This window comes from Hyalella azteca, unplaced genomic scaffold (genome assembly GCF_000764305.2).
Source record: "Hyalella azteca isolate HAZT.00-mixed unplaced genomic scaffold, Hazt_2.0.2 contig16892, whole genome shotgun sequence".
In the NCBI taxonomy this organism is placed as follows: domain Eukaryota; kingdom Metazoa; phylum Arthropoda; class Malacostraca; order Amphipoda; family Hyalellidae; genus Hyalella; species Hyalella azteca.
Window position 1 is genome coordinate 47,023 of NW_025946698.1, and position 20,720 is coordinate 67,742.

Below are 20,720 nucleotides of genomic sequence, written 5' to 3' on the forward strand. Positions count from 1 at the left end.
GTTTACTACCTCTGCACGCACAGTTTACCACCACTGCATGCACAGTTTACCACCACTGCATGCACAGTTTACCACCACTGCATGCACAGTTTACTACCACTGCACGCTTGTAATGATAGCAAATCAAGGAGTTTATGCATCACAAGTCTGTGTTATGGCTTCAATTTCACATCAAATCAGCCAATAGGAGGAGCGCAGATAAAAGGAACTCTTGTATAGCCTTCGTTACCAGCCTGTGAACTGTTTTATCCGCTGCGTTCAACAAAAACTAATGCTATACTTGCGCCTTCCTGCATGATCTGCCTCATGGATTTAGTTTCGTTGTTTTGTTGATCGTCTAGTACAGGGACTGATATACTCCCGCGCTGCTCAATGATTTATTTATGTAACAGATAAGAAGGTCGGATAGTTGCACCAGGACAGTTCTTGGCAGCTCCACTCTGTGCAAGAATATCAACACAACAAATTGAGTCGTTACCTACGATCTCATTTGAACCGAAGTTGAATGGTCGAACCAGGAGTTAATATTAAAATAATAGGAGTACGAAAGCATAGACTATCTCATTCGCACAAAAGTAAATAAGATATTAGAGTCGAATTATTTAGACGCCTAGTGAACCTTAATGTAAGATTGATACATCCAGCTACTTCATCTAGATTTGACTATGAAGACGGTATGTAAGCCTCTGGTACTGAAGCTGGTGCCCGAAGCATATAGTGCCTGACTGATGCCTCGCCTACACATGTTTATTGCATGTACATGTACGTTGTAGCGCGACCGCCTGAAAGCAAGTGGCACAACTTGACGACTGACTCGATTAAACAACACCTCGACACCGTCGTGACAAAGTCCACTCAGAATATCTTCATTCTTACCCTAAGATTCAAGCATCACAACCATTTCATCATCACAACCATTTCATCATAAAGTTGGTTGTTCTACGTAGATGCTGCGCTTTAAGTTGGTGTGTTCTACGTAGATGCTGCGCTTCAAGTTGGTTGTTCTACGTAGATGCTTCGCTTTAAGTTGGTTGTTCTACGTAAATGCTGCGCTTTAAGTTGGTTGTTCTACGTAGATGCTGCGCTTTAAGTTAGTGTGTTCTACGTAGATGCTGCGCTTCAAGTTGGTTGTTCTACGTAGATGCTGCGCTTTAAGTTATTTGTGGATTTGGACAATTCATATATTTGGATTTGAGTTAAGAATGCAACATAAAATTCAATAAATAATATTGATAATGTATTTGGATGGTGAAATGTGTGATTGTGTAGTGTTGTGCTCCGGTCCGGTGAATAAATAAAGAATACGCCGCTCCGGTGAAAAAATTCTTTAATGCTCGCGGCTCGCCTCTCCTAAGATGCCTGTGTACAAATTGTGAATGGCAAGCGTCCAAGATCTTATGACGGAACCCATTTCTATTCTCGCACACGCCTCCAGCTACGAAATTGAATGTCCATTGTGCATTCTATTCTGAGCGCCCTGTCTACAGTATAAATCTTATCTGTACGAGATGATGAAATTCGTTCACAGTGAAACAAATAGTAATTGTCATGATCCATGCAAACGAACTAAACAGAGAAATGCTGTTTGAAGAAGTAGTTATATAGTGGCGGTGGTGATGAAAATCACCAGAAGAAAGCGATGACATTTTTTCATGAGCGCACCTGCTTTATACCAGCGTAGTAAATAATGCATTTAATTTTGTAAAAAAAAGAACACATCACTCGCAAAACATGAATCGGCTGCTACGTTCACTCAGGTCACTTCGTGTACTTGAGTGAGTTTTGATAGCTTGGCCCCTAGTCCCAGAATATTGTTAGCAGTGCTAGGAGTTGCCCTGGACATGGCATGGAGGAGAGAGGCGCGTATCCTACCCATACAGTGTTGTCGGTCAGGTGAACGTATGGTCAGGCTACATCACGGGTACCGTAGCCTGGTGCCATACTTTCAGAACTCGCTAAGTGAACGTAAGTACTTACGCTCTATTTTTTTGTCTATGATTGGTGGATTTTGCTTGGAAGGCCGTCTATGATTGGCTGATGAACTTACGAACTCTTAACTTTTTTTGAAAGTATAGGCTGGTGAGATGCGTCAGCAAACGCCTGCAATTGCGCGCGTCTGTCAGTACTTAGGAGCTTGCTGGCCCAACACGACAAGGAAACTGTGGGTCGTGAGCTCAAAATAAAAAATTTCTAGGTTTTCCGGGGTTTCTTTTAGGAGCCGACCAATGTTTACTGTTTCTTGGAAGTAGTTTGAAAGTTACATCCCCTGAAAAACTTTCTACGAAAAGTTTGCCAGTAAGGATTACAGGCTATATGCATGCCGTATGGTCGCAGTATTGTCGAGAATCGATAACACCTCGTGCTTTGGACATCAAATTGTCACCTTTTCAGCTATTAACGTAACTCTGTTATTTTACATTACATCATCGGAGGGCATTCATGCTCATTGCCATGTGAATGTTTGGAACGCATACGGGATCAAATTTTTAACTAAATTTATAACTAGTTCTGTGGTAGAGCTTAATCGATCGTTCCCCGAGCTTCCTAGAGGATCGGGATAGCTTGATCGGAGGACTTTGTAGGTAGAGAAGCATCTTTGCCAGTAAACATTTCCTTTTCCTATTTTATTCTTTAAGAATTTCCCGACACGTCGGAACTCTAGACGTCTTCGACCGTTATTGCCATGTGATTGTTCCCGTATTCTTTTACGCGAGAACGGTGCTCGATGAAATGGTCTAATACTAACTCGATTATTTTATTCGAAAAGGAAGAGATTTGACTGAGAATGTATTTTTTCTTGATCCGGAGATGCACTTGCATGACTGCACGGGCACAACTATGAATGTTTGTTGTCTAACCAGCGTTAGTAGGAGTCTAATGGAGGATGGCGTCATGTTGTAGAACTCGCTGAAAAACTTGTTTCGGCGTAGTGCGTAATGTGAGATGCTTTATCATGATGGCCGGTGTTGCGTTCTCTTCAGTAATTTTCAAAAGGGAAACCCAACATAAACATCCTATTATAAATCGTAGGTCTGAACGAAACAATAAATCGAAAAATAAGTCTAAATTGAGATCCGTAAGGAAGAATACATTACAGTTAATCCACTTAAAAGAAGTACCTCTAAGAAAAAGAAAGAAATCCGACGAAAGAGTCAAAAGGCCTCTCAAGTTTAGTTTTTGTTCTCTTAACACCTGAGTACACATTAAACAGCGATGATATGTGGCAATCTTTATATTAGCTTGCTCTTCTTCAGGTGGATGCGAACGTGCTGGAACAAGCGCGTCATTCTCACGCGACCGCACTATAAGAAGTAGTTGAATACTTCCGTGAATAGTGTTGAATATTCAACACTATAAGAAGAGTATATAGTAGTTGAATAAGTCCGTGAGCCTAACACTGACTGCTTTTCTAGCCAAACCAAGCAATCACAGACCAAAATCGGCCAGTACGAAATTTTTATAAATTAGTTTTCTCTACAAAAGCTCCGCGTGTATAGTCCATTGCAAAGGAAACGCAGACAATTCTGGTCATCCATTTTAATTACTGCTCTTTCTTTTCTGTGTTAACTTTCTTGAGATAAATCAACAGGATTCCAAGTCGCGTTGGCGTGGGATGCAGTATACCAAGTTAATGCATCTCGCTACATTGAAATAAATGAATAGGTAATATTTTCCAAATAGTGACAGATTAACTTTCCAACGTAGAGATCGCACGTATCACTGACACACCTTTTTTGCCGGGTCAAACAGTCACAAGATAACCCAAACAGGCGCACAACATGCAATGCTATTTAAACAAAGTTTTACTAATTTTTCTGCGTGCTGATTTGGACAAAGTTTTAGTCATTTTTCTGCGTGCTGTTTTTACCGAGGTTGATGTCCAGTGGTATGGCAATTCTCCAGCCCTGGGACATGTGAGCAACATCGCGTGTTGAGCTGCAGGCACATGCATGCGATAGCAATTGAGATTATTGTATTTTTAAACCTCAATGTCTTGAAACCTGATGGGTCACTACAATTTTAAGATATCCTCTTTTTTTTTTTTGCTCGCTCGTGACTCTGTATGTTTCGCTGTAGCATAGTTTTATTTTTAGACTTTTTAGAAATTCCCATGAAGCTGTCGGACTGGCCGCATTCTCTTAAGTTGAGGCTGGGTGGGCTGAACTGATGGCTGAAGCTTTTTATCCTATTATGGTCATCGTAAATGTACGTCACCAGCCTTGCTTATTATAGTGGTGGCCATTAATAGCTTCTGTTGGGTGTCAATTACGAGTTAATAAACTATTTGGGAAGTTTAATGTTTTATTTGTTGATCGTTTTGTACACCAGATGTTCATAAACTCGTCTTTCCATCTCCCTCATTTTTGTTCAAGAACGTAATTCAAAAAATCTATTTCAAATTAATGGACTATATAATTTATCTAAAAAAGTCAAATTTATCAGTTAGGTAAATAGCTAAAATTAATTTCGTAATTATTTTCGCTGAAAAATCTTCATCTGTTAATACTTTAGATCTAATAAATTGTTCGTCAACACTTATTGACCTCTTTCCATCTACCTAATTGATAGGAAGAGAATGAAAGTAACCACAAAATAAATGAAAGATGCATAAAATTTTTGTCAGGTATTAAGATTGAAACAAAATTTATTTCAAACGAGAAGTTGTTTTGAATTATCCTTGCTTGTGTTCATTTTTCTTAACAGTCAGTTGCTCTCGTGCCCGGTTACTGGCCACTGAATTAAAAAAAAAGCCTTGCACATGGGGCCAGTTGTGGCGGCCAGTATTGCTTTCAAATGCAAACCGCTGCCGATATTATCGTACTTTGGTGCATGGAAGGACCCAGTGCCCCCAGGGCACCAGGCCAAACATCAGGCGAGGCCTGCAGCAGGATTGATGATTATCGCCGGTTGTTTCTCCCTATATTATGAACACTCTTTACAGCTGGGGAGAGAAGAAGACAGCTGTGGAATCTTCAATTAGAAATCTCTGTATTTATGAGCCTTCTCTCGTCATGCTACTACAACACCGACTGTGTATACATTGTTGCAGTGACACCGACTGTGTACATTGTTGCAGTGACACCGACTGTATACATTGTTGCAGTGACACCGACAGTGTACATTGTAACCAACTGTGTAACGTAGCAACACCTACCTCGTACACACAGTAGCTGTTCTCAGTTGAGCAGCGAGCTGAGGTTGAGTACAGCAGCAGGTGCAGATTGGCCTCGTTGGTATACAAAAGGCATTGCCCTGCCCGACGCTTTCAACGTCGTTGCCAAGTTTCGGTCACGATAAAGAACTACTCGCGCAGATACGAGTAAGGCTAAGCCATCCGATACGAACTAATTAAATGCGGGTGGCAGACTATAACTAGTCTACAAGCACCTAGCGATGCTCGTGCGTTACTGCAGAAAGTCAGTTACATTATAAGTAACAAATTTTAATGCTATTTAATTTAACATATTGTCTTCCATAAAAATGTTGATACTATTTGACGTTGAATCACGCATACCTACCGACATGGAAGAACTGCTCTCCATTCAATGCTCTGCTTGGAGTGCAAACAGAACGAGACTTCCAACCATATTCTTGACTGAAATACTTGCGCTTGAATGCCTTAAACGTGTTAGTATCTTATGTCGCGTTTCTATCATGTCAGCTGTGCCAAATCTTGAAATAGTTGTGCGGCAACATTTGAAGTGCTTAAAATTCACTAAGAATCTTTTTATCCGAACAGCTTCGAAAATAAATCGATAAATAAGATACTCAACCGTAACATCGTACTAAAAACCTCTGCAAGGAAAACTATGTGTGAATAATTGATTATTCGAATAACACTCCATACTGCCGTAGTGTCCGAATATATTCAAGAAGCACAACACATGCAAGGGCCTAAGGATTTATTCAAGGTGTTATAGGACGGGTCTCAGGACGCCACAGAGGTGAGAGCCGCACCGCAAATTGCCGACCGTTTTGAATGCTAACTTCCTTCACTGCTCCCACTTATGCTCGAATAAAGAAATACAAATGCAAGAGAACTTGAAGAGCTTCAACGTGTGGATAGTAATTTTATTATTACAAGCCCAAACTAGCCATTATATTGTCATCTATGACGATTGATTGCGAATTTTAGAATCGGAAACACTGTATGGTTTTAAAAATGCATGGATTCATACTTCCTTTATGATAGTAACTCAAGTGTTTACTACAGATCGAGAATGCGATGCGAGCTGGTCCTGAACACCTGCTCTCGCCATAGCCGTGGTAATTCTAAATTCGTTTCAATATAGTCTGTTCCGCACATCCTCATTAATCCCATCCTCTAATTTATATCGAATTTATGAACTATTAATGAATATTTATATCGATTATTTATAAACTTTCTTTTGTGCTGCTATTTCAATAAATTTTCACATCCATAATTTTTTCCTTATCCGTTACTGTCGATATTGTAGTTTGATTTTCTTGGATTTTCGCATAAAGGGCGATATAAATTGAGGTGATTTTCCCCTGACACTTAGGATTAGGAGCTTATTGGAATCCTGATGCTTAATGCTTGTATGAATCTTTATATACATATATACGATTGCTTGCGAAGAACAGCACGAGACATTTTCCTATTTAACTGCGAGGTCTAGAACAGTCCTCTGTTTACTGTCCTTCATTCTAATATCATTAACATCGTTCATTTATAAAAATATAATAAATAATAATTATAATACCATCGTTTATATAAAATATAATAATTATGATAAGCATTTTCTACTGTTGATAGTAATGTTATTGCAGTCTGGATAATGTTAATAATTAATGATGCTTAATAAACGTTCGATGCTTCATAAACGACTATTTTATGTAGATATATTCATATATCGTTTGGATAGTGTCATTCGGAAAGCTCATGATGCTGTCGGTAGCATTCTAGAGTCTAGGTCAGTTGTTTCCTACCTGAAGACGCGTACTGTTAGTGATAAGGCGAACACTTAATGGAGCAAGAGCGAGTTCTCGTTATAATCTTTACTTCAAAAAATGTGTGCATGCTTAGATCAAGATTTTATGGCAGCGATTTGCAACTGCACTCACTCCAAGCACTTTATGCTAATGGTCCATCAACAAGTTAGGTTAAACTAGCTTTAGGCATTAATCATTTGAGTTTTATTTAATTAAAATTATGCTGCCCATAATGGTGTTGCATAAATATACCAAAAAATTTACCACCATTTGAGGTTTGCGTTTAGGGAGAAAATAAATCAGGAAAAAAATTATTTCATGAGGCTGCTACCATGCAGCATTGGAATTTTTAAGTAGAACGGATACATCACGGTACTATTAGTTAACTGCCACAATGACAAATATGAACTATAAAAATGAAATTTTTTCTCTAATATTGTTCGTCATTACTTATCATTTGAAGTCAGTTTGTTGTTTTCCTAAGTGTTACTTCATCAGCATTGACTTGTTTTGTTTCTCTTGGGTTAATTTTGCCTATAGTCCCGGAAAACAAGCGACAGAAACTTCTTTAGTCCTCCATTGCTCGTATGCAGTTCGTTGTATTCCTCCTTCAACGCCTTGTACACGCAATTATGTCATTGACGAGTCATAAGCAATAAACAATAACTCTTGCGTGCCTAGTTCTCAATCAATGAATTTATTTCGTCCATCGTTGGCAATTTACTTTTCGTCAGGGTTTTCTTCTGACAACATAGCCCGATATTTTTGGGATCGACATTGGGCAACTATTGTTTTTAGAACACTGGAATGATATCATGTCTGGACCTCACTTAAAATCCAAGAGAACGTACAGTCAGCCGTGATTTTCATCACCTGCCTGGTGTCGACATGTCAGCCGCTTCATCTCTGAAGTTTTTGTCCTATAGAAGTGTACATGTATATTCAACCTGCAAGTGATGGTAGTTGTTCCATTAATAAAGACTATTAATTAAATAGCTTTTATCACATATCTCCTATGTCCTCAAAAGCTTCATAAACAGCTGAGGTTGTGGCAGCACCGGTTCTTGATTACATCTTTGGAGCAAAAAATAGTTCATCAACTTCGTTGCAATATTCAGAGTCGATCTACGGTTCCTTCTCTAGTATATCTTGCATTAACTTTCCGCCCCTGTATTTAATGATAACTGTGGGGGTGACGTCAGTTTTGTGCAATATTCTGCCAATGTTTGACTCGCTCCTGACGGATGAATGATTGGCTGACTTATTATTCAACATCACGGCCCAGCTCATTACGGTCCAGCTCATCCAGCTCAATACACAAGCCTATTTTTGGGAAATTATCTTCTAAATTCAAGTATTTTAAAGCTTGATAAGAAGTCTAAGATATTTTCCGATCTACGGTACATGAAATTTTTACTGATTTTTGTCATAAAAAGGAACCAAATGAGACACGGTAATTTCTGCTGGTTCGCGAAAACAGAAAAGTTGGGAACCACTGTTCGAAGTAAGGGTACGTATTTCAGGCAGCATAATTCATTAACCTCTGTGAATTTTTTTAGATTCATCCTCTTGCCGAAGAAGGATAAAACAAATCAATGTTCTTATTATTTATTACCGCGTTGATTTAAAGCTAGAGAATTATTGGAAAACTCGACGTGAGCCTGTTGAATCTACTATCGCGAAAGCTTATATGATACAAAAAAATTTGTTTTCAATGTATCCTTGTATCAACTGTCCATGCTGCGATTAAAATACTACATAATATAACGGTATTGATGAGAGATATCACGAGGTGAGATAAGGGGTCGTCTCGAGCAGCTCGACGAGATAAGCGACCATGAAACTTATAGAAGCTCGCCCTGCGGATCTCGTGTTGCTGCCATGCGTCAGTTGCGTCACGTCATCATTGATATTTGATATGCCAATGGCTTACCGTTATTGCCTGTTTGCAGGCCCAACTTATATCGATGAATGGCATTACTATTTTTAACTTTCTCAGTGGGTATATCATTATTGTTTTAGACACTACATCGCTCTGTTGAGGATCACTGCCCCGCAATGTTGAGTATCACGGGCGCTGCTGTTGCGGGCGGCATTGTAGCGGGCCAACTTTTGGCCGCGCTTCTAAAGGCCCGTTCACACTAGTGGCAACTACAATAATTACGACGTACGCTTTGAGTCGTTTGCTGCAGTGCCTCACCGCGCACAACCGTTCACAGTTCACACTACGTTTGTAAGCGATAGCTCCAGACCGCGCGCTTTGAACAGTAGTTGCCACCTAGACCTAAATAAAAAGTTACAATATTCGTACCAATGTTATATCATTCTTTCAAATCGCTAAACGGAAAAAATTCATATCTTTATAGAAAACGTTTCGGAGACCAGCTCCATCGTCAGTTCGTAGAATCTAGAATCACAAATCAGAAGTCACAAATTAATACATTGAAAGCATAGAACGAATTGATTTTCTTTAATTAATTAATTTAAAATTTTAATTTAATTTAAATTCTTAGTTAATTTGCCATTTAAGCAAACAAGTGATATCAATTCTTTAATAGCTATCTACAAAGTGCCGCGCTTGTGTTTCATGAGGCATGGCCCCTGTCAATCGCTAGCTCGTCAATCGGTCAAGAAGCGCATGCAGAGGCTGCAAAGCGCCTCTGTATGCGCTTTGAGGCACTTGATTCTCGTGTGTTGCCCCGAGTGTGAACGGGCTTTCAACACTGCGTTTTGTTATAGCCGTCGCACTTTACCGAACATAAGTGAAGGTAAGTGCAGACATCATTTCTAAAGAATTTGGGCTCTACTAATCAGTAGCACGGCCCCATAGAGATTAAAAAGGTTAAAGGTTAAAATTTTCGCCCTCTCTGTAACCGTTTTCGCTCTTTCTATCACACATTATGTCTCGTAAACGATGACATAATGACATTATTTGGGTTCATTTCACTGAATTGGTCCCATCACTATATACGGTAGGTAATCATCATCTTTAGATTAGTGAAATATATTTGGTGCCCTTTAAAATGAAGTATTATTAATCGTTAATTGTCATCCTCGTATATCAGAGCCTGCTGGCAGAAACCAAGAAGGATTATAAATATAGCTTGTCCCTCCCGCTACATAATTGGTGGCCAGTATGTACGTATGTACGTGGGACTGTCGCGGCGATCGTATCGTGGATCAATCTGTGAGGTTAAAAGCTCTTCTTTGGACGTTTCGCTTGCCACTTTGTTCAGATCCATCTCCTGCATCTCAGTCGCCCGCCTACTCTCGATTGTTTTAAAACCGATTTGTACCAGTAAATTGGAAGTTTGTACAGTATCTGAGAATGACTTAACAGTTTTTAGGAGTTGTTGTCGCGTTGGGAACATTAGTTTTTACGAACTAAAATCGCAAAATCTGCAACAGCTTTGGAATTTAGTGTCACATTTCGGCCAAGTGTTTAAGAGAGGATGTTATCTCTGTCGCAATCGCATTTACCGGCTTGAGGAGAGTCCAATATAAGCAGTCACTTCCACGGTCTTAGCGAATGAACCGGTTTGTTACTGGGAAAATTCGGGTAACCCTGATTAATTTTCCTCTGTGTGGCCTAACTTTTCCCCTCTTTCGCCTTGTTTGTCGTCACCGACGGTGCTGCCTCCACAGATCGAGCTTTGCGAACTAACAGTCTAGACATCCGCTACTTCATCGGACCCCCTCATTTGCAGAGTTGGAGTTACTATTTCAGCGCCGCTTCTGCATCTGGAAGTCCCAACTTGTTATTCCGGTCTTGACGGCAAGGTGTTCTCCAGCGGACTACGGCTATAATGTTTAATTTACAATGGGACTTCCACGGACGCTGAAAGTGAACCATCTGCTCACTGGTAGCCATCTGCCTCATCTTGATTGATGACGACAGCGATCAAAACATTACATCGGATTGCACGACCAGCTCTTTTGATGGTTAGTGGCAAAGGTGCAAGATGCCGGAGAAGAATGTAAGGTTCTTTGGAGTTCAAATACCGAAAATGAGATGGGAAGAGACGCTCAAGGGTTACGCGACGGGTTTTGAAGACGCATTTAGCAGGACTATATCGGAAAATTCCTAGGAGAAGCCACCGACTTCGTGATTAATTCTTTTTTATCGCATAAAATTTCGCAAGGATGTTTCCACTATGATTAGAAAGAATGTGTGCGCAATAAGGACATGTATTTAACATACTGTACCTAATAAAGTGAATGCAAAGGATCTCCGTATTTTAAGATTGGTTTAAATCCAACGAGAATTGTGTTATTCATTTTCATTGTGTATTGTTAATTAGTTATCTCTTTCGGAAATCTTGTATCAGCTCCCTATTTTGTGATGTATTTTGTAGTTTAGGTGATTAGTGCGTGGTCTTGGGGAAAGAGGAGGGTGGTTAGTGGGCCAACAACTATGGGCCGCGCTTGGAAAGCTTCACCGCGCACAGCTCCGAAAGCAACTATAGGATTCAAATCTGAATACTAACAGAATAAGTAGCTTTACTCGTATTTTGAGATTCTCTTAAATCATGGATTATACCTTCTAGCTGTGAAATATTTCTTGAATTGTTTTATATCATCCACGTATCGTGGGGTCCGCAGGGCCACACCACGTATTACCCGCAACACCTGCTACGTATCAGAGTGTGCAATTGTTTCTTTGCGTTGGTCAATATGTAAATCATGTCCGATACTTAGATCTATAACCCTGAATCGCGGGATTGAGCAATTGCCTTTGACTGAAATTTTTTTCTTGAATACGGTAGTGCCGGTGGACAATTTGTATTTTTTGTACTGGCTTTTGTTTTCTATCATTTCTGAAAATTGTGTGCTTTAGGTAGAATGAAGTTTGGCTTGTTGACTCCACCTGCAAGGCCGCATCTGGTTCAGGTCCGAGTATATGCACCGAGCTGCTTCGTACGTTTGGCTATCATGATAGTATACCACATATGTCACGCTGCCATGGTATTACATGTCTACAGGGTCATCAATATTTAGCGTCACATTGTTTTTTTTTCAAAATCAAAACACTCGCAAAACAGTCAAATGTGTCGTATGGAACCATGTCGACTGTTCTCCGGAAGCACCTAAAGTTGTCCCCATTCCAGCATGTCAAAAAACACCAACTGTCTGCTCAAGTTGTTGACAAACGCCTGCAAAGATCCAAGATTCTTCTTTCCCGCATTCATGATGGCACGCTGCCAAACCTCGTTTTCAGTGATGAGAAGATATTCAATGTTGAACACCACTTCAACTCCCAAAATGATCGAATTTGGTCGAAGAATGGGACGAAGGATCCCGTGTGGTGNTAACTACATACGCATGCATAACGGTGAGTGCGTATTGCTGCCAACTACATACGCATGCATAACGGTGAGTGCGTATTGCTGCCAACTACATACGCATGCACAACGGTGAGTGCATATTGCTGCCAACTGCACACGCATATCATGAAACGTATTCGTACATTACCTCATTCTTCAATGCCTTTTTTAGCAATGGAAAAATATACGATTCTGATGAAAAGAAAAGGTTAATTTAGCGGCGATGTCAAGACTTCCAATACAGTAAGAGTTTACGCTTGTTCATAGTACGCTGGGGCGATAAACCGACGATGCGCAATAAACTTAGATTATAGAAACGTCGTCAGCCGCCAAACGCTTACCGTTTTATAGTCAGCATTTTCTGATGATTGTGTTTTAGAAGTCCGAACACCAGTGCGCATGTTTATCGCGACACTATACGCTGCATAGTGCGTATTCTACTGCGGTATTTCGTCGATTGTCAATGCTACCACGCATGAAATAATTTATACGCTTTGATTTATGTGTGGCTGACTGCTGCGTCTGCTGCCTTGCTAAGAGCGTTTTGACTATAGTTTGAATGGATGTGCATGTTGAGTGTGTTAGTGCTGAGACAATAACACAGGCTATTTGAGCAATATTTTTTTTTTAATATGCGGCAGGATATGGTTACAAAAAGTGTTTAAAAAAATTAAAAAAGGCTCAACACATATCGAAATTTTGCATCACCTTTATTTTTTTAGTTTTCGGATGTAGAGAAATTACGTATACAGTAAGTAGGAATTACCAATTAAACCCGGGACCTGAGACCATTTGTTTTTAAATATTTTTGTCACCGCTGATTGAAAGTCTTTGACAGATAATACTAGAATTCAAGGTATTTTATATCCAGCCTCCAATTTTCTATAATCACCAGGAAGAAATTGGGCTGAAAAGAAAAAAATCATTTTGGAAACGTAAATTAACAATTTGCCTTATAAATTGCCGGGTTTTTTGAATATCCACTATTTTAAAATGTTAGCTAAAACATACAACTTAAACAGACCGTGCTTCAAAATCTTAATTTCGTACTTTTTTATTCCAAGAATATCATTTCTATATTTCGCTTTCTTTTCTTCACTCTTACTTTATGAGACAGCAAAAGTCTTTTTTATTTTTTATTATTGCACAACTCTTTGAGGTTGAGTTCTAAAGTTAAAACATGTGTTAAGATGACCAGCTTGATAGAAGAGACCATAACTTAATCATACGCATGCAAGATTTCATCGCCCATTCCTTCTTGACTAAGAGAACTTTCAACATTTTCATCTTAGCGTGTATTCTATTTTTCCTTCTACATTTCCAATGCTCAATCACAGTAATAATAGAGGCCCAAGTACACGTCCAAGTATAAGTTTGTAGTCGGTGATTGGCGGGTTTAGCTTGAAAAGCCGTCAGTGCTCGGTCGGCGTAGGGGCGATCTCGCAATTTTTGGCAGAATTCCCCCTGGTATTATGATAAATAACAGACTGAATTCTCTATATGGTAATTAACTTTAACCATGTAAATATAAACCTCAAGTAAGAGCTGTTTATTGGAGCTGTCTTTTGACGGCTGATTACTCGCTACTAAGACTATTTTGTGTATAGCTAATTTCATACATTTTCTTGTGTCCTTACCTCTTGTGTAATCTTCACTATTTCTATTAGCTTTTCATATTTGATTTAATTTTTAAATCACAATAATTGCTAATCTCCAGCAAGTTACGTCTGTTTTAATTGTTGGGAATTTGGTTCATTTACGTGTTTTAACAGCTTCAAATTCTGAACATTCATTGCCCTATATAGGACCAACGATAATTATTTTCTAGTGTAGAATTAGTGAGTGTATTTTGTGGTATTATTGTAAAGGTCATAATCCCGTTTGATGATAATCTTGCATTAATTAATGGTCAAGTTGAAACTATACGGCTCTGTTCGCTAGATTTCGATTTCACTGCTAATTTTCGTACCTAACTAATATAATGTTAGGGACCGCCTTTAAATATAATAATTTCATCGATAAGTAGGTTACGTGTTATGTCATTTTGCTTTTTAAGTCAACTATTACGTCACCTCGTCTAGATCCGTCATGTAACTTGTCATTGCTAAGTGATCCACCACAGAGGTTAGTACCTGAATTGTTTATCGTGTTAATCTTTCGTGTTTATGTAGTGGTGGTTTTTCTGGTGATATTGAATATTTATATTAGGTTATTATTCATGTGTTATATATTATTTCGTTAGCGTTACGTTAATTCAAGTCTTTAATTTGTATTTATTCTTGCTTTTCAGGGAGGTTCCGAACTTGGGACGTGATTAGGAATTAGTGGGCAAGGGCTAGAAAGACACGCGGTTTATAGTTTTTATAGTTTTGTTTTCTTGTATTTATCGTTCATTTATTATTATTGCTTTTCATTCCTTATTTTTATTCATCCTTTAAATATGATCACTGGTCAAGTGTTCGGGGTCAGAGAATGCTTATTTATTGATTAGTCCCCAACAATAAATGGAAAAGATATGCATGAAACATAGATGATTTGGGTGTCAATGATACGTCCATGATCATCGCTAATGATACGTCCATGATCATCGCTAATGATACGTCCATGATCATTGCTAATATCACGTCAGTGATCACCGCCTATGATTGACCGTTGATCCTCGCTTATAATATGTCCATCATCATCGCTTATGATGTGTCTATGATCAAGGCGTATATGTTCTACGCCTAGAGATTTTATAGAGATGAAACGAGACTCTGCCGCGTTTTGCTCGAAAGGCCGTCAATGATTGGCTGATGAACTTACGATCTCTTAACTTTTTTTGAAAGTATCGGTCCAGGACACTCGATGAATTTCCCATCACGTCGCGAATCCTGCAGTGTTACACTTAATTTTTCACCGTAACGTTTCTCCTTTAAGCTTGAGTCTTCTGATCGACGGCCTCTTTCGTTGCGAGAGTTTATGGTACGAATATCACTGAAAAAATATAACTCAGTACTCACTGCAGTGAGTGACAGAGAGCGCATTTTCTCGTCGACGAAAACTTGAGGTCACGGACAGACGGACGGATAGACAGACGGACATGGCGAGCACAATAGTGCATTTTTTCCATAAATGAGAAAATGCGCTAAAAAGTTCATGTATTCATATACGAAAGACTGATAATTTTTTCTGACAAGAAACCTCCTGAACCTTTGGCGCCTTACATTTTCAAGTTTGCCCCAGGAAAATTTCATCTATATTAGTTCCTTCTTTTGTAAGTGCATTGGCAGTAGTTCTACTGGAGAAGTTTATTTCATCATAGATTAAAAAATGAAAAAGTCTGTTATTAAGTTGAACATTTTGTCTAGAATTGCTGAAATTTCCGTTCCGTCTGCTTTTCCTCTTAGCTCTGGGCTGGATCGATATCTGTGAAGCCAAACAACTTTCCAATGCCAATTTTAGCAGGAAATAACAGGTTCTGTGGCTCCCTTTAAAGCAGTTAATTTTTTTCACGCTGCAGTGTGAGTATATGTATTTAATAATGACTAATTGTTATGTATCCACGTTTTTTTAAACCTTTTTGCTTTTGGATATTGAAATTTGTAGCCCCTGTACAACTAATATAAAAAATGTCCCGCAAGTTGTGCATTTAGTATAAAATACTTGTGAATAATGAACAGAGAATTCATTGCTTTAGATTTTCAGGGTGGATCAATTCCTCAGATGACATTGGTTGATCACGACGTTTACTTCGGATGTAACAACATTCATTTTCACGTTATATGAAGCGGTGAATAATGTAATTTTAATGGAAATAAGTACATGATACAAGTAACTAGGATACAACATGAAAACCAGAACCAAAAGAAAACTCCGAAACAATCTCAAAGATCAGAAAATCCGGTAGTTATGAGATGGATAGCTGGAGCCCATCCGTAGAGATGAGGGCTTCAGCTATCGTATACGGTCGGATAGGCTAAACAAATTTTAAAGTACTAACTTGAACCTGCCTTTCGATCAAACCACGTCATCTGAAGAATTGTCCGCAACTTAAAATTCAAATCAATGAATTCTCTGGTCAATAATCGCGCGTGTTTAAACAAGCTAATTTTGCCACCTAATATTAATTTAGTATGAAATTCGCACATATTTTTATTTAACGTTAACTCCACTTGGCTCCTGCTGATGCCAACATTTGTAAGGAAAATAAATTGATTCGGAACGTTAGTAGTTAGTGTAGTAGTTAGTTAGTACCTTTATAGGTCCGGCATTTCAGAGCCGTTCACTCTATGTATTATATATAAACAATTAATGGACGCTTTGCGAGACCTCTGAACGGATCCACCAAACTTGTCCATGGATTAGAAAACCGCATTCAACTCGCACACCGTCACTGCTCGCCGGATTGCAACTCTTTTCACTGCTCTGGCTGCTTGGCGTGACGATGCTTTTCCAGTTTGCTTGTTCAGTTGTCTCAGCTAAATTACCCAGCGTCACTATTTCATTATACAATTTTTACTGTTACTTTTCTCATGTCATTTCGTTGACTTTGAGCGAGCAGCTTGCAACATGTCTGGTCGGCCCCAAAGAGACATTGTTCCCAGAATATAAACAAATAAGATTAGAATGTGTGAAAATAATGTTTAAATAATATAAATTAAGAACATGAAAAACATGGAATATGATATATTAAAATCTAAACAGAAATACTCTCGTAAATAAATGTACTTCGCCAGAACATAACATTTTAAGGTTTGAACTGATGTTAAAAAAGATGAACGCCAAATCCGGGCATAATTTTACTAATGAATAATATTACAACACCCTTTTCGCTAAATCAGAAGACAACCGGTGTTTTCGCATGCTGATGCGGATTCTCGAAAAAATGCGTGCAGTTTCTTGCCGATGCCAACATCAATGTGCACTGGACCTGCAACAAGCGAGAGAAAGTGGCCGACTCTGACATTTATGTTGATACATCAAGTTCCTTAGAGATTAGAAGACTGCTTTGAATAACAAGACCAACTCGTGAAAACTCGTTCGCCGCTGCTAGGGCACTATATTTTGTATACATTTTTAAATCCAACGTCTTGTTACTAAAAACACGTCAGGAAATTGCGGCTCAGAGATGATTGGCTCAAGCGCATAGTTATTGTGCGGTAGCTTGGTTTTGCCGCTCTAATGAAGTGTCCGTTTACCGCCTTGACCACAAATAATCTCGAGGCCTTCATTTGTAAATGCCTCGCCTTGTATACGCACGTTTTTATCGTAGCAAAACTGTTCAAGTCGCAAGTATGGCTTTAGGAAATAATTGCATCGTATGTTTATAGAGATTAGATCCGGATTTGAAATGTCGTGTCATGTGCACAGGTTTAAATAAACGACGAAAGAATAATTCGATGGTAGAATTTACATAACGAATTTATTATAATATACAAGAATACAACTTACTCACCTGCATTTGCCATGGCATAGATTACAATTGATAGCCCAATATAGTAAATAATTCCCGAGTTTCGTCCACTTCAAGACAGCCGTACACTTACTCTTGCAACGTAAGTTCGCCATCATAACTAATTTCGTATATCTAATGCGCCCAAATTTATCTCTGGAGAAGACCGTATCCTTTAAGTCGACAGAGCTACAAGAGGAACCGACAGTATTGTCGCTTGATGCAGGTCATGGCACGACTTGAAGATTTAACCAAACTGTTTGCCAAGCGGACAAAAGACAAGAAAAATCGTGTCGCGTTTCTCCATTGCATTCAAAAGGCATCAGAGGAGATGCGGTGTAACAATTCGCTTTTACTTGCAAAGTCGGTACGGGAAAATTGTCTGAGAGGCAGACTGTAGAAAATAAAGTTGCAAAATAAACTTTAAAGAAGGTTTATGACTTGTGTATTTAAAAATATGAACGATATGGTATGACGGGGATAAATGCGGACGATCATTATTGTAATAAATCTACTGGTGGCTTGGACGTTCATGATCCCCTACACAACTAACTTCTACAGGGTGATTCACGGAAACTTCGTGCTTTGAAAGCTCAATATAAACGAAGTATAGTAAAGATATCATTACAATGTAAATTTTATTGAAAAAGACATTGCCAGAATTTTTTAATCGCTTGGTTTTAAAGATGGCATCGTACAAATGAAATTTCAAGGCATTCAGTTAATCGATTTTTTTGATAATCTGTTCAACTCGCTGAAGCAAATTGACGGGTATGTTGGCGATGGCTCGGCGAAAGTTCTTCAAATGTTCTTCAAATGATTTTCTTCATTCCAATTTGAATGAATTTGAAATTAAATTTGAAATCATTTGAAACTTCAAATGATGTCTCTTTGAAATGATAAATAGATTTTGTAAATCTATTGTAAGCAATAGATTTAATATAACCCCCATCTAATCAGGTACGGTTTTCCAAATTTACCACTTTGGAATATTACTTGCGCACGATCATGGCTTTGCTACGTGTGTACTCGAATTTACGTTCATCCACCTATAGCTTTGCCGCTGAATTCGCACGCAGATGTCACTCAATGTATTAAAAAACTTGCATGGTTAAAGCGTATATAGAGAAACCCTGGAATACTTTATCGTTACGATTAAGAAATATAGGGCCAAGCACATACGTAAGTTATTTTGTAATCAATGTTTGGAAACTATACACATCGTGACCAATAATTTTAGTGAGCCTATTTCGTATATCATTTCTACCATATTATTTAGTTTGATCTTTGATTATAACTATTTTGCACTGTATTATTTTTAAGTCCTCTGTGTGTTTGAGTGATGATTAAATCAAAGAATCCAGACACTATTTAATCCCCCTGCTGGCTAAGACTAATAAAATCTGTGCCAGCGTTAGTTTATATAGGCAAATGGTTCACTTGAAGGCCGAGATTGAAGTAATGTAATAAGTGTAACTGTTTTGTGCTTAGTTAAATAATTGAACGGCGAATTCTTGACTTGCATAGTGGTCGATAAAAGTTCACCCTAACTGACGTAGGCGCAATGTAATTCTGCTTGGTGTGTGTAGTTGACATAAGCAAGCACAGCGCGATCCGTGAGTGAGTTGAGACTGTGTTTAATTACCGTGGTTACCGTCTCAGTGACAGCGGATGTCACGTAGAAATCACTGTCGTTGAGCTAGCGGCGTATAGAGGCGCTCGAGTTCATTCAGGAGCTGCACACACGCACATTACACAGCCTTGTCGGGCGTTGGTCTTCTTGCTCGTTATTTCTATTGCTCTGCTCACGATTTGCTTATCACGAACACACGTCTTCTTGCTCGTGATTTCCATGTCTCTGCTCACGATTTGCTTATCACGAACACACGTCTTCCTGCTCATTATTTCCATGTCTCTGCTCGCGATTTGCTCATCACAAACATACGTCTTCCTGCTCGTGATTTCTATGACTCTGCTCACGCACAAATCTAAGCAAGAATAACTTGCAGATAAAATTAGCAAACTGGTTACGAGGAAGCGCCCTAAGTTCAGCGAAGTATAGCTACAGTTTTTCAATTCCTTGTTTGCGTAATAAAAACAAGGAATTGGTGAACAAGAATAGCAGAATAACTGTAAAAATTTTAACCATGAATGAATGTGCAACTGCAAATAAATGGTCATAAGTAATTGTTTCAATTGATGAACTAGAAAATGAATGGATGTCCGTAGAATAGATGGCATCATGCACATCACCAGCTGCGCACATCAGCAAGATTTAGACCATATGTCATTATCTGCTAAGATCGCAAGTAAACATAGATTTCTCAAGTATGGAAAACGCCCAGTAAATTCACCAGATATATATTGAAAACATTTCGGAGATGGAGATGAGCTCCAAAGTCAATTTGAAAAGTTCTATGTAATACAAGAACAATCATAAGTGAAAATCTGGTGACGCGCATGAAATTCAAGTAACGATTTAACAACAACGGACCAAAAAAGAACTATCGATTTACAATATCAAGAGAATAAGAGTTGTACGTGTTACTAGGACATATTCAGCATGAAGACGCACAGCAGAGTGAGAAGGCTTAGAAAGTGGCAGATTCGCATGAACACTCCTGCCGTGATATAGTTCGGATAGTTCCACACGAAGTCTAAATGAAAGAGGTTAAAATGTTTACAGGGGTTGGACAAAATAGAGAAAATTTAGAATTAATGAGAAATAAGTTCTAACTGGAAGAGGTTAAAACATGTACAGGGGTTGGACAAAATAAAGGAATTAAACGTCTGAAATTTTGAAATCGTAAGTTTTTAAATGTTATAAGTAATAGAAACGTGACATTTTTATAATTTGTTGCTTATTGTTGCTGCTAATTGATATCTTATCCTTGCACAGATAAAAAAACATGCATACGCAAAAAAATAATATCAAGATGAAACCATACGAATGACAGAGTTTGATGAGTTCACCATTTACGAGCGAGAAGTTTTTTTTTTAAGTTGTT

The 20,720-nt window shown here is 38.6% G+C and overlaps 1 protein-coding gene across 1 annotated transcript in view; it reads left to right on the top strand.

The window, feature by feature from the left end:
* LOC108675620 (neuronal PAS domain-containing protein 2) overlaps positions 1 to 20,720 on the top strand; it is a gene marked incomplete in the record, with an annotated part of 52,298 nt that overhangs the window by 16,792 nt on the left and 14,786 nt on the right. The window contains 1 exon segment of the mRNA XM_047885080.1: positions 12,333 to 12,368. Coding sequence (XP_047741036.1) covers positions 12,333 to 12,368 — 36 coding nt within the window.